The sequence below is a fragment of the Brachycentrus maculatus genome, unplaced genomic scaffold (assembly GCF_059751285.1).
Source record: "Brachycentrus maculatus isolate JH-2025_06_01 unplaced genomic scaffold, ASM5975128v1 h1tg000823l, whole genome shotgun sequence".
Lineage (NCBI taxonomy): Eukaryota > Metazoa > Arthropoda > Insecta > Trichoptera > Brachycentridae > Brachycentrus > Brachycentrus maculatus.
Genome location: NW_028281551.1, coordinates 98,375 through 113,216, shown reverse-complemented (window position 1 = coordinate 113,216; position 14,842 = coordinate 98,375). Strand labels below are relative to the sequence as shown.

The window sequence follows — 14,842 nt, the reverse complement described above, 5'->3', positions numbered from 1 at the left end:
TCTATAATTGTGACGCACTCGCTCGCAAACGAAGTCACATCCTTGGAGGACCTCTACTGGCCTCCGAGAAGGTGAAGCTCCTACCACCAAGACAAGTCGTGAGTTACATGACACACGTAGGTCTTGGGAGTGAGCTGTGATACAGAGGGAGGTCACAATAGACCTAATATGGTCGCAGTGACATAAGGGATGCAAGATCCCTTGACCTTAAAAAAATCAGAAAGAATGGCAACTATGACAACAAAGTCGACAAAATGAACATATTTCTAATATAATAAAAATAAGAATTAGTATTCCGTTATTTAAAAAAAATAGATTTTTGTGAATGATTTTTCGATTACTCGATTATCCCAAGAAAGTCGCAAGGATCGTCACATAGCAAATTACAAGGTACGTCATAATATAAAAAGTAATAATTACATTTTGTGTAGGTACCTACATAATATGTATTGGAGAATATAGATTCATAGTATCCACATTTCATACAAATATAAATACACACTGTAGTTTTACAAATAAGCGGTTTTAACTTACATATATGTTTTTAAAAAAAAGTATAAAACTTACAGTAAACAAAGTGACTTAGTTATACCATCAAAATGTTTGATAATTACATAATTAATTCATATACATGGAAGGTTTACAGGCAGGAGTAGCTCCTGGTTGAGTCTTTTTTGTCTTAACCTATATTTTTGTTATGCCTGTTTTTTTCTGAATATACAATATAAAATAGTAAAGTAATGTTAGTTAAATATAGTAGCAAACATATCATTTTACGGGCCATAAAATAAAATAATACTCCCCATTTTTAAAACACAAACATTGACGTAGGTACTTAAAAAAAATCCTAAACACTTAATAACATTATATCTCCATTACCTCGTAATACCAAACTAACACGTCATTCTGGTGATCTTAATATTAAAATAATAATGCAACCAACCTTCAGTATCTAAGTCATGGCACCAAAACTGAAAACAATCATGTTCATTATCAAAATTATTAGATGGTACCTAGATACATTTAAAGTGAAAAGTGCCAACGCTAAGATCTCTGTGGTTAATATATTCTGATCGAAATCAATTTGCAGATTGCCTATTGGTTGCGTACTTCGTAGACAAACTAAAGTTTGGCTCGAAGCCCGTGTTTGGTGACCGCGTGAGTGTCTAGCCGTGAAAAGTTCCATCCAAGTGCACTTACGTTACGCCGCTCCGAGAGTCGTACAATGTTGCCAACACCGAAACACCAACAATAAGAAAGCGTGTACTTACACTCACAAATACTATGCACACCAACACCAAAATCACCCATCAAATTATGTGTCAAACTGTTGTTCAACAAAACCAAAAGCTGCCATGCAATGTACCCTGGCGTGAAAAGCGGGAAAAGTTGATGAGACGTGGGACTTACCGTTCGTTCGGCTTCTTCCGCTTCCCGCGCCGGCGACAGCCGCTGGATCGGCGCATTGTTCTGCTGCAATTCACCAAACACATACGTTACATTTGCACCTAGGTATTATTCTCAATACAAATCTACCACTACAAGGATCTGTCTTTACGACATGTACGAAATTAGTATTTACCTACCTGATTACCAATTCCATGTATTTTCAACAGAAAACATATGATTTTGTACTATTCATTATAAATTATATTTACGAGTACCTACTCGTAAAAAAAATTATACATGGAGGCGCTGAAAGCCAAAGAATCTTACTTCTTAGGCCTTAGAACCAAAGAAACTCACTTCCTATAACCAGAATAACAAAAAAATGCCTACCGGTCACATATCATACGGTATTTTATTAAAGTGCCTACTTTCAGAGCCCCGAGAAAATTATACTTTTACTTTCTCAGCGACTCGAATGAAAAAACACGTAATAAAAATTAACAACGCAATCAATCGTACATTACGCATATCCCCTTGAATATCATGACCTACATTTTTAAAGTATTATTTTGTGAATGCAAACTTGTGTAATAAGGGACATTGCGAATGTTAGCACAGAACAATACAATAGATAGTTAAGTACACAAATAGTGTTTCCCTATACCGGAAACACCAACATTCCAAAACGTTAGGCAGAACATGTTTCCTCTTAATATTAATAAAGCGTTCATAAACATGAAAAGCACACAACAAAACAACGGCACTTCCGGAAACGCGGCACAAATGTTTTTGAGTTACTTTAAATTGATATTTTGTTTTTTTTTATTCGGTGTTTCAAAGTCAGCGTCAACCTTTGTTGGTCATATCAGAGATCGTATTGTACTTATTAGTACGATTTTTTTCTAACATACTTAAAATGCGTATTACATTTTAATAACAACCATGGAAAAGCACGTTAGTTCGTATGTCGTACGCAAACATGTTAATACTATCAGTCATGTAAAGAAGTTTTCGCGGGCATTTGTTGCAAAATTAGAATTCTCCGGTAAAGAAGTATGTTAGATATACAAGAAAAACTATTATTTCAACCGATTTATAATACCACACACATACATACATAATGTTTATTGAAATTTCAAATCCGTTTTTTGGTTATTAAGAGACGGTTGGAATACACATTCTTTATTTTGGAATGTGTCATATTTGTTTGGCATGAGCATTTTTCTGTGCGGATAATTCTAAGTTTGCTTTCTTCACCCTTATTTATCAACTAAGTGCCTACCTACTCAATGTTTTTTGAGATTATTTTTAACCCTTTATTATGGATAAAATCTTTCTGTTCGCTAACATCATTGATTTTTTTTTTAATTTAGGCCATATTGCTAAAAAGCAATATCTTACAACCAACAGAAAATATATTTTCTGGTTCCTGACTGCACTAACGATGCATAGGCCACTGCATTGCATATATATGGTTTTAATTTGATCATTTATCCCCAAAAAAAACCCAGTCATCTAGATTCTTGGATAAAAAAATATGGAATTTACTTTAAAGGGTACATGAATGAGCTCATGCTGATGGACGTTACTGCTACTTGGGAAAGAAAGTGGAGGAGGAATACTAAGTATAATTAAGTAAGAAAAATAATAGGAGCAATGGCCAAGGTGCTTGGTGTTGCATACCCGTACTCGTACAATCTGTGTAACCATTAATTTTCTGCAAACTTACTTGTTTAGGTGTTATTTTTAAATTCGTACATTTTCATGTATTTTTAATTATATTTTATCATGTTCTTATATAAACACAAATAATTCATTTAAATTCTTTTGTTTAAAAATATAAATCAAGTTGTGGTAGGGTGAGGGTTGAGCCTAAACCGTTTGGATTCATGATAAATTTCGTGACATTAATGCGAATTACAGATTTATATTTTATAGTTTAATTAAAGCGCCCTAGAGGTAGTATTTTACATAAATGGCGCACTGTAATTTATCCAACATAATTATTGGTATTATAAACCAGGGGACCACATCCCAAATTAGTAGGTAGGTACTTTTATTAATAAACATTATATCGTGGGTGCACTGCCAAAAAACGTTAACTCGAAAATATGCAATTTCGACAAATGATGCAGTTTTATAAAGTTTTCTACGTTCCATAAACTGGAAAATTATACTAGTTTGTAATGTCATATTTATGTGGTTTTAAAAGTATATTCAACATTTTTTTAAGCGGAATATTTGTGATTTTATTATTTACACAAATATTTCAATTTCATACTTTTTCTGTGAGCCTAAGCGGTTCATTATTAGAAATAGGTATCAAATGGGGTTCGAACCGAGAAACTCTGACTTAAGAGTACGCGACACTAACCACGGGACCACAACCCGACCCTTCAAGATAAAAGCGGGTATTTTATTCAGGCTAACAGTTTTAAATACTGGGGATTATTAAAACAGGTATTTTAGAGTTAAAATTTTGTTGCCAGTATACCCACGATATTGCTCACTCCTTTCAAGAACGTCATATATCAAAAAACTTGATTTTCCAGGAGAACGTTTTTAAAGTTTAAAAATATAATACAATGTATTAAAAATAAATATCAAGCCACTTATTGGGTAAAACCTGAATGTTTTTTCTCCATTTCAAAAATATTTAGTATATTTAGAAAAATAAATAAACACTACCTTTTCTTCAAAATGCAAAAACAACACTTTCTGCCCTGAAGCGGGTAAACATTGAGAAAAAAATATGCCTCTTTTGTTGGGATATAGTAAATTTTCTGGGCATTCCGAAAACGTGCACAACTGAAAATTGACGATTTTTTATTTATGACGTTCTTGAAAGGAGTGAGCGATATGTTAGAGGCAGTGTTTACATGTATAGTACAAGTTAGCAGTTAGTGTGTTATGATCAAGATAGATTAGACATTCTCGTCAAACAAAACATGATTACAAAGCAAACAAAAACTAACTTGCTCGTCTTTTTCTGGGGTAGCACAGCGTTCATCCTGAAAGTTGTTGATTATACTCTGTGCTATGGGCATGAACGCTCCGTCCGGAAAAGCCTGCGAACAAAAGGCGGCCCTGAAACTTGCTGGGATGGGCAGTGAGCACTGAGCTTAAGCGACCACGACACGATCAATAAGTTCTTCAATATTTCGGTGACTGTTGCTCGTTGAAGCGAAATATATTACAAATCAATTAAAACAATTTGCCATTGACGGACAATGATGTGATTTTTCATAGAAGCTAATCTTTGTGTATCTTTAACTCTAGTGTTCTCTATTGTTTTGTTTTTTTCTTCAAAGCAGTTACCAAATAACGTATGTTTCTATGATTGATAATCAAACATGTTCATCGAATCTTAAGGAAACAATCCTTGAAGTTTATGTTTCAATTATCAAACGTAAAGGTCCACCTTCGGTCCAGGTCCGGTCAGTCTCCAGACTGACCGAAGCATTTCGTCGTAACGTAACATTCAAAGCGAGCATCCGACTTCGGATGGACCGCTCGGAACGCTGTACTGACTATACGAACGTAACACGTTACGATGCGAGCATTCAGGCAGTCAGTACACCGAGCCGAGCGCTCCATCCATAGTTTCGAATGCTGGATGATGTTCGCCGCGAGCGATGTTACGACGTTATGTTACGACGAAATGCTCCGGTCAGTCCCCACCTTTACGTTTGATAATTGAAACACAAACTTCAAGTATTGTTTATTTACAGTATATATAGTTGACGCATGAACCTCCTTTGTATCGTTATCGCGAATGCCTTGATCGCAATACACGATCTTATCCTATTTCTAATTTATTAATACCTGATTTTTCCATAGGTAAAGAGTGTAAATTTAAACGACTCCCACAAAACACTGAGGCATCTAATAAAGGTTCGGTTCAATTCAAATTATCAATCATAAAAACATATTGACAATATTTTATTGATGGTGTCCTGGCCCTATGATAGTCAGCGTGAGCTGCTACTCGGAGCCTTAGGCCCGCACAAAAGGGAAAATGACAGCCTTTTCAAAATGGCGGACAAAGACCGCGAGACATGATGTTCAAAGATGCTCACTACATACGTATGTTATAATATATACTCTTCATAATAATACTCTGTTGGAATATCCAGATTAAATTCTTTGAAATTCAGTTTATATCATCGAAGTCACCGTTTAAAAACTCATTACCTACCTAAATCTACATATATGTTATGTATGATCTGTCAAAAGTAGAAATTAAATCAATTGGCATTCCAATCGCTTCCTTACTAATTATATTGTACAGAGCTTTTTAATCGAAATGTGACAATTTTATGCCTGTGGTTGTTTGTCTTGCGATTTAAACGTTTTAACGCAAGATATTATCGTGTTGCCATAATAATGACACGAGCGTCATCTGGTTGGCAGCAGTGAGCGAATAAATTTGAAATTTTTATAAGTTTATCTTTTGTTTCTCTGATTTTGAGAGACTATATACTTTTGGTTTTAGATTAATATACCATAAGTCTATAATCCTCTTTTCAGTTTTTAAAAATCTTCATGTATCCTGGTTATGTAAAGAAAAAAAACTAATTAATATAGTAGTTTGTTTTTGGAAAATAACACATCTGCTTATTTTACATAAGCATCATGACGTTGTGTAGGTATGCAAATTGAATTTAGATTAATTATTTTCTTTGTCATTCTTTATTAAATATCACTTTTTTAACATATATGCCCATGCTGAAATCTTGTTACAGGGAACTATTATTTTAACATTATTAAATAAGTTTTCCATTATTAAATAAGCTGTCCGCCTCCGTAGTGTAGTGGTCAGCACGCTCGGCTACCGTTCTGGAGGACCCGGGTTCGATTCCCAGGGGGGGTAAGAATAAATATGAGTGATTTTTTCACTGTAATATTAATTCAATATTACCCTGGACTGGTACTTGAAGCGGAGGGCTGATCACCTTTCCTTCATGTATAAACGATCAAGATAACACTGCGTTTATATGACGCAGTGCCCTATGCACCATTGGGGTGCGGATAAGGGTCTTATTATTATTAAATAAGTTTTACCACTAAACTAATATAGTAATAGAGAAAAACAATATTCAGTATAGGTTTTGTTAGACCCTTCTCTTTTCATTGTTCATAGTAAAAATACGTAGGTACAGTTTAAAAGCTTTAATAATTTTAATTCTAAAATCAAATCTCTTCCATCGATTAGATTTTTTATCGTCTTATATTTTTTTTTAATATTCATAATTTCAAATATAACACACAGCCTCCAATATTACGAGGGAATGTCATTGCATGTTATTTACAGTTATAAGTTTTTTTTAAAAAAAATTATATTATATCAAATGTCGTGTGATGCCGCTTTTAAGACTTTCTCGACGTATATTTCAGGCTTTTTTGTCATTGTGAAAAGGGTTCTTCATTCCGTTTGGTTTCCCAGCAATTTTCAGTAATACCTATAACCACATAAAAGCGCCAAAAAATAAACGAATCATGAAACATTTAAAACATCTATGAAAAACAAAATAAAGGTATTTATATATATATATGTATATACACACACATATATATATATATATATATATATATATATATATATATATATATATATATATATATATATATATATATATATATATATATATATGTAATAAAATAACTAGGTACCTACCTATACATTTTATTAAGTACTTACAAAAAGTACCTACATAAAACAGTTCAACCACCAGATGCCGCATGCGTCGCTCAGGAGAAAACAAAAGACTTACGATAATATTATTAACTGTCAGAATCAGATAGATAGATAGATAGATAGATATAAAAATTATTATAAAGATAAATTAAGAATAAACTTTAATTACAAAGCAACACATTGTTTATTTTATTATTATACACCCACTTTACATATTATTTACACTTAATTTTCAAAAGGAAAATATTACCACGTTATAAAACGACAATTTTGTTAATATGGAAATGGATTATGAAACATTAGATGTATTAAAACAATTACTACAATATGTTCGGAGTGAGAGAGAAAAATTAGAAGATGATCAAAGAAAACGATTAAAAGATAATCAAAGAAGACGTGGAAATCTAAGAACTAGTGATAAAATTAAAGATAAAAGTCCATGTAAGATTTGTGAAAATTTAAATAAGGGAACTCGATATCACTCTGAAGCAACGTGCTGGTTTAAAACAAAGGAGGATGATAAGATTAATAATAAAAATGAAGATTTACAAATTACACAGAAACAGTGCTTGAAGAATGAAAATAAAAATAATGTGGAAAAAATTTCTACAAAATATAAAATAAAATATACTCCAGAAAAGAAAAATTTCGAAGCAGATTGTATGAGCAGGAATCCAGTATTAGAATCGAAGGAAAATGCAGATGAACAATTAAAAGTTGTAAATTTGGTTAAATTACAAGATAATTTAAAAGATAAGAATAAAAATAAAGACATACAAATAACACAGAAACAGTGCTTGAAAAATGAAAATAAAAATAAAGTAGAAAAAACTTCTACGAAAGATAAAATAAAATATTCTCCAGGAAAGAAGAATTTAGAAGTAGATTGTCCAAGCAGGAATTCAGTATTAAACTCGAATGAAAATGCAGATGAAGAATTAAAAGTTGTAAATTTAGTTAAATTAGAAGATAATTTAAGAGATCAGAATAAAAATGAAGGAATTCAAAAGAAAAAAACAAATGGATTGAAAAAAAACTGTGTCTACTTTAAAAGGGTCAAGAAGAAAAAAAAAAGAAAGAAAAAAAAAAGAACGAAAAAAAAAAAATAAAAATTATTATATCACTAAACTTATACAAGAAGATGATCCGGAGGACGAGTGAAAATTTTACTATCAATTTTCATCCCCAAGGGGGGAGATGTAATAAAATAACTAGGTACCTACCTATACATTTTATTAAGTACTTACAAAAAGTACCTACATAAAACAGTTCAACCACCAGATGCCGCATGCGTCGCTCAGGAGAAAACAAAAGACTTACGATAATATTATTAACTGTCAGAATCAGATAGATAGATAGATAGATAGATATAAAAATTATTACAAAGATAAATTAAGAATAAACTTTAATTACAAAGCAACACATTGTTTATTTTATTATTATACACCCACTTTACATATTATTTACACTTAATTTTCAAAAGGAAAATATTACCACGTTATATATATATATATATATATATATATACATATATATAAAATGAATGTGCGAATAAAATAAAACTGTGCATACATAATATGTACAATGAAAAAAGGAATTAATTGTTCACAATGCTTTTTTTTGGAAAAAATATTTGAACAAAGTATTGTATCCATTATTCTACTGTCTTTTTGTCAAAGTACACATAAAAAAACGGGGCAAGAGATGATAATTTCACAAACACCAGAATGGAAAACTAAAGTATGCATTCCTAAGGGATATTGGTATGATATTTTCTAATTAGCGGTATATTGTTACAAGAGCGATGTTTTATAGATGACGATTTTTATTTACATCATTTAAAATGAAATTATGACATTACTTATAATCAACAATATCATGTGGTAATAAAATGTAATAATGAAATGTAAGTATGTATAAAACTAGTGTATTGTTATGATTTTACACTGAAATGTGGATTAATAACTATTTAAAACTAGCAAAGCAAGTGTATGGAAAACTCGGGAAAACGATGATGTTGATACAAATATATAAAAAGGGTATTATCAATTTTTTCGACATCATATATATGACGTCACGTAATGTTTAAAATTAGTTTACATGGACAGGATGTTTTCTTTTAGTACGAAGTACTGGTGTCCAACGGAAAAATAAATTAATTAAAAACTACATTATTTATGAGTTTCACAACTCATATAAATGTGTGAATTAAAATTATATGAGAAATATGTTTAAAAAATTTATGTTATTGTTAAATTGATTGTACCTACATCTCCTTAAAAAGATATTAGCTCTTGTATTTGGAGAGTGTAAATATTTTTGTCGGTACTTAGGTGTTTTTTTTTACAAATCCACATTATCATAGTAATTGCAACTAAAAAATATTACTTTGGCTCTCCTTTTTTTAAATACTTATTTATTCTACGTGGACCCAGAACTTCCGTTACAAGTCTTCGTGACGACCTTGAAAATTTACTAGAGAAGTATTTTCTTGAAAAAATCCATAATAATTATGTGTAAGTTAAATGTGATAATTCCGCTGCAATTATCATTGGAGGGGAATTATGGGTAATAAGGATATTGATTGTATAGTTTTAATATGAAAACTGGATGTTAAAATAAAGTCTCTCTTTCTGTAACAACCGTAATATAAATTAAATTTCATCACGCGAATTCGCCAAAGTTGTCTTAATTTAATTTGCCATCTGGGATGCCCCAGACATTTGTGAAATTATGTAAGAGAAATTTGGAAAAAGTCCAACAAGAGCGTTAGGTAAATAATCAGTAACAGAGTAGAGATGTCACAGAAAGATACGCTAACACGCAGATTGTCGCGGCATTGTTGTCAACTGAAACTTTTAAAGCCTCGTGATAATGACACATTCGGCCGATGGGTAATTCGTAATTAAGTGGTAAACTTTGTGCTCCACATGCCTCCCACAATCGTGGAATTGCCCAAATAACTCTAAACTCCACGCGAGAGAAATAAACACGCTCCTCGAAATTCGTGTACGAGTACCTACCTGGCTACCTCTAACTGGATTTAACTTTTGTGCCTATTATAAGCTAAACTCGGAGCTAGAAGGAAGTTGTCAATTTATAAATAATACTTGCACGGGTTATCGACTTTTCCGACACTATTTGACCCTTAAATATATTTGTTTTCTTTACTACCTTACTGATATAATCTAAAACTATAATTTTATATATAAATCGATAGTTTTCATTGCTTACCTAATAATAATATATTGTAGTAAATTGGGATTCAAAGTCCAGACATAAAGAAATAACTAATATGTTAAATTTTACAGTTGGCACGTTTTGCACTTGAACGTGCGTGATAAGTTCCATCTGCTAAAATAAGAAATACCTATACTTCACATATTCACGAACATCTCAAAATTTCTACAACTATTTCGATCTGTTCCTGAAATCTACTCACGGCCTATTGAATAATCAAACGCAATTTCAAAATAAAACATTTTGAACTCGAGAGACAGATTTTTTGGTTAAACCCTACAAACGATTTTTTCGAATGCCAAATTGATGTAATATCCTACGAGGACATGGACCCTCATGTTTCCGAATTAATCATATTATTTTTACTCGATATTTTAATAAAATAAAAATTGCGTGTATTATCTTTACATATTTGATGTAATTTTTATTTATTTTAAACTTTAGTTTCATAAATGGATATAAAGACCTTTTTTCTTCTTTTCTTTAAAGATATCCGTTATAATTTCATATTTGGTAATTCCTAGACTTGGTAATATGGAATTTTGTTTTTTTTCGTAACAATATCAAGTCTATTATTTCTTTTTTATTTTATTTTTTAGGCGGTGATTCGATAACCGATACATACAAGAGAATTCATAGTGAACGCGTCACATTTCGTTACACTAGAGGGAAGAAAGATATAATGTAGAGAGAAGGAGAAAGGTAAAAATAAGCTCTCTTGGTAAAAATACACTCTGCGTTTTTCAAAATACTGACTTATTTGTTTTGGTCATCTTTAAACGATTTTCAGTAATGGGTATTGAATGAGCGGTTTGCAGAAATAACGTAATTTATCACCTTCAGTCGAAGGTCGCCTCGAAAACTCCCTTTTTCAAAGCCTTGTGTTTTTTTAGCATTATTCAAACCCCGCTATGGAACATTAATCCTGAATACCTTCCACCCTTCCAGTCATCCCCTATAACAAATTGTTGTTCGTTTGACATCCTCCACCATGCATTATGAAATTGCTTTCGATCAAACTCAGAAAGGTATGATCTAACTCTAAACCATAGCGATATTTACTAAATGATTTGAAATCACATTAAATATTGCGTTAAAAAAGTTTTAAAAAATCTTATTCTTTAATTAAAATAAATTTATTTATCAATCTTTAAAAAGATTTTTTAAATATAGTCATAAATATAATATTATCTATCAAAATGAATAAAAATAAGTAAAATTATTGGAAAAAATCGTTTACCGCATATTGGAAAAAATACTTAATCATGACGATTAGTATCACAAATATATAATTTTTTTAATTGGCGTGCAGCACAGTACACATGATAGAAGTGATTGTTCTTAAAAAAATAAAATAAAAGAGATTCAATGTGAGAGACAGAGAGAGAGAGAGAGATAGCATCTAAAAATAAATACTTATAACAAAACAAAATTTTCAACAAAAATTCTGTTTATTTAATATTTACACCATCATTGATCGGTGCTTCAATTGGTAATAATGATATTAATGGCTTATGATGACGATAAAAACGTAAATAATCACAAAACACAATGACATTTATCATTTTTTCTCAAATGTAACGAAATGTGCCTATTAAACGTGACGCGACCTTGAAAATTCGATTCTCATCCAATTATCAACTATCGAAACGCCGCCTAACTTCACTTCAATAATAGATAATATGCTTTCTAATCAACCTATCATCTGAATTGTATTCCAAATCAAACCAGAAAAAAACACATTTTTTATCCCGTATCAACGAATCAATGATTCTTAGAAAAATCAATGATCAAAACACATTGGAAAGTTGGGGACAAAACTTTTCTGTAATGTGCGATTTTTTAATATTTATTAATTTAAAAATAAAAGTCAATTATTCCTGCTTTACCTAGTTCAAATAGGTTTAAACTAACCGACACAAACTTACCGTTTTTTTCAATTTCTTTTCATTTAAAATAGGTCAGCCTTCCTGTGTTCATCTTATCTGTCTATAATCTATAAATATTTAAGTGCCTACCCGTTATTCAAGTACTGTTTTTATGGTTGTTCAAAATAAGAATATTGTCGTGTTACCCTTCTAGATTCGGCGCTTCTATCCGGACCATCGACAATTCGCGTGTTTTGGCGGGAGACTTACATTCTGAAGGGCGGCAACTTCTGCGCTCACCTCCCATTTATTCGCTATTCGGTTTGTCTCTACAGTCTTCTGCTGCACAGTTTTGGATTCGTCCAGTAGTGTTAATTCGTAGAATTCTTGGATATCTGGAATAAAAAATAAACAATTAAAATCAACGAAATTTCCAAGAACAAGAAAAAATTTGATTTAAGACCATTATTTATACACTTTCTCCGTTTCCATTAATTCAAGAAACTTTACATTGACGTTTTTCAATATTTATTTGAATTTTTTGATATAATAATCTCGGTAGTGTAAACGCAAAGGGGTATATCTGTCAAATTTTTCATTTTCTAAGTTTGTTCCACAAAATGTCTAAAATAGTGTCTTCCATAATTTGGCAAAATGATAAAGCTGTTGTTGCAATACTTATTTTTTTTTAAAGATTTGTACATATAAAAATACATAAAACAAATGAGTTATTTAATTTCACAAGTTTGTTTTTGCTCTCCTGTAAAATTTGGTCTTAGAAAAATAGATTAGAGTAGACTGTCTATGTCACTATCCACCGTATATTTCTCGTATAGGGAAGAGCAAAGACTAGCTAGAATGTTAACATAAAAAACAGCACTCGTAAAATGTTCTAATTACATACGTGTAGTTGATCTTACGTTACTCGATGGTCGTATTTTTTTCAGCCAACTGAAATTATAAAATGAAAAATAACGTGACGAGGGTAATGACCCGAGTTGCGGCTACCCAAATTCAGATCTAGGGGTATCTCGGGACAACGTACTGTAGTAACCTTTTACTAACGAAAAATAAACGAAATACTGAGATATCCCGAGTTACGTAAGCACCCGTTTACGTGAATTGGCATTTGCGTAAAAATACACGTAAATCGCCAGAATTAATGAGGATTCTAAAAAAAGATGGGAGCGAGTATTATGACGTCTCAATAATACACGTTACTAGTGATATAGTTTTTAGATACATATAACATTGACATTCTAATATTAAGTTCACACATAGTTATCATACTCTTATCTATTTTTGGGAATAAATTACTATTTTATATTTTGTATATTAAAAGCATTGATAACTTTGTGGTATGGCAATAAAACACTTTACGAAAGAAGACAAAATTGTCGTCTTTCTCTCGATGAAAATTGTATTTTTATACAAATGTCAAATCGTAATCACTTTATTTTAACGACCTGATGATGGAATGATTTTCCGAAACCGGTAGTTACGAATAAGTGTTTATAAATGTGGTATTACACAAAGCGAACAATGGATGATAAGAAGAGTGTTTAAAATTACATTTTAACTGTTTTTAATTGTTTAGCTTTCAGATAATTAAAGAAAACACTTTGTTTTTTACCACTTGAGTTTTTATTAAAGACTACATGTTTCAGAAGTTAAACTTCCATCATTCAGGTCTGTATAATAACTAAAATATAAAATATAAATTTTTTCTATAAATAAGGAGAGGGGAAAGTAAGGGGAAGGGGTTAGTAAAAAACAAAGTGTTTTCTTTAATTATTATAACATGTCTTACCACAAAGTTAATGCCGAAACAATAAATAAAATAGCTTTCAGATATTTTTTAAATACCAATTTTATAGCCAAAATCAAACGGAAACAATGCACCCTTCAAAAATAACGTTAGAAACGTAATTTCTACGTAAGACGGGGTGTTACTATTTAACAAAAACGTATAAAAACATATTTTTCAGCTTTTCATGCTACCAAAACCTATGTAATTTACGGCGAATAAATATTATGTGATATTTGCATGTTATAAGTATTAATCCATTAAGGTTATTATTACAGCTTTTTTATGTTCTCTGATTTCACAGCCGTATTTTTTTTATTATTTATAAAAGCTGAAATAAAATAGAAAAAAAATATTTTCACTTTCTGCGTCTTTTAAATTCCCATGAGAACTATAAAAATCACAATTATTCTTTAATCCCATTTGAATAATATTAATTTTATTTATGAATTCGTGGAATTACTAGAGTTGAAACTTTTCAACATTTTGGGTGTGTCCGAATACTTGTCCACAAATCTGGATTATCTCCAATTATAGGAGTTATTTTCGTGTAGATCTTCTATTATTTTTTGACATATCATCAAAAATTAAGAAGAATATGGAAGTCTGGGCATTTACGGGGCTGACGACCGTCATAGGCTGGAATAAGTGATCACTTTACACACGTGTAACATTCACCAATTATACCCATTATTGACAACCACACTACTCAAATTCTTGGAAGTTCTATATATACGAATCATCCAGAAACATTGTTATTAAATCACTAGAACTTAACTAGAGACATCTATTGGTGAGATGAAAAGAAGCTTTTTATTGAGAAGAAACTCTTATATCAGT

At 31.1% G+C, this 14,842-nt stretch overlaps 1 protein-coding gene across 8 annotated transcripts in view; it reads right to left on the bottom strand.

Moving 5' to 3' along the window:
- dlg1 (MAGUK family member discs large 1) overlaps positions 1-14,842 on the bottom strand; it is a 115,216-nt gene that overhangs the window by 34,768 nt on the left and 65,606 nt on the right. For 7 of the 8 annotated variants that reach the window (XR_015838974.1, XM_088275220.1, XM_088275221.1 and 4 more), the window contains exons 3-5: positions 12,466-12,590; positions 4,365-4,457; positions 1,411-1,473 (exon numbers count right to left, since the gene is read on the bottom strand). Coding sequence is in view for 7 of the 8 variants with exons in the window: in XM_088275220.1 (XP_088131346.1) it covers positions 1,411-1,473; positions 4,365-4,457; positions 12,466-12,590 (281 nt within the window). In the remaining variant the exon portion in view is untranslated. The remainder of the gene's footprint in view (positions 1-1,410; positions 1,474-4,364; positions 4,458-12,465; positions 12,591-14,842) is intronic. The other variant, XM_088275227.1, reaches the window with a different exon arrangement.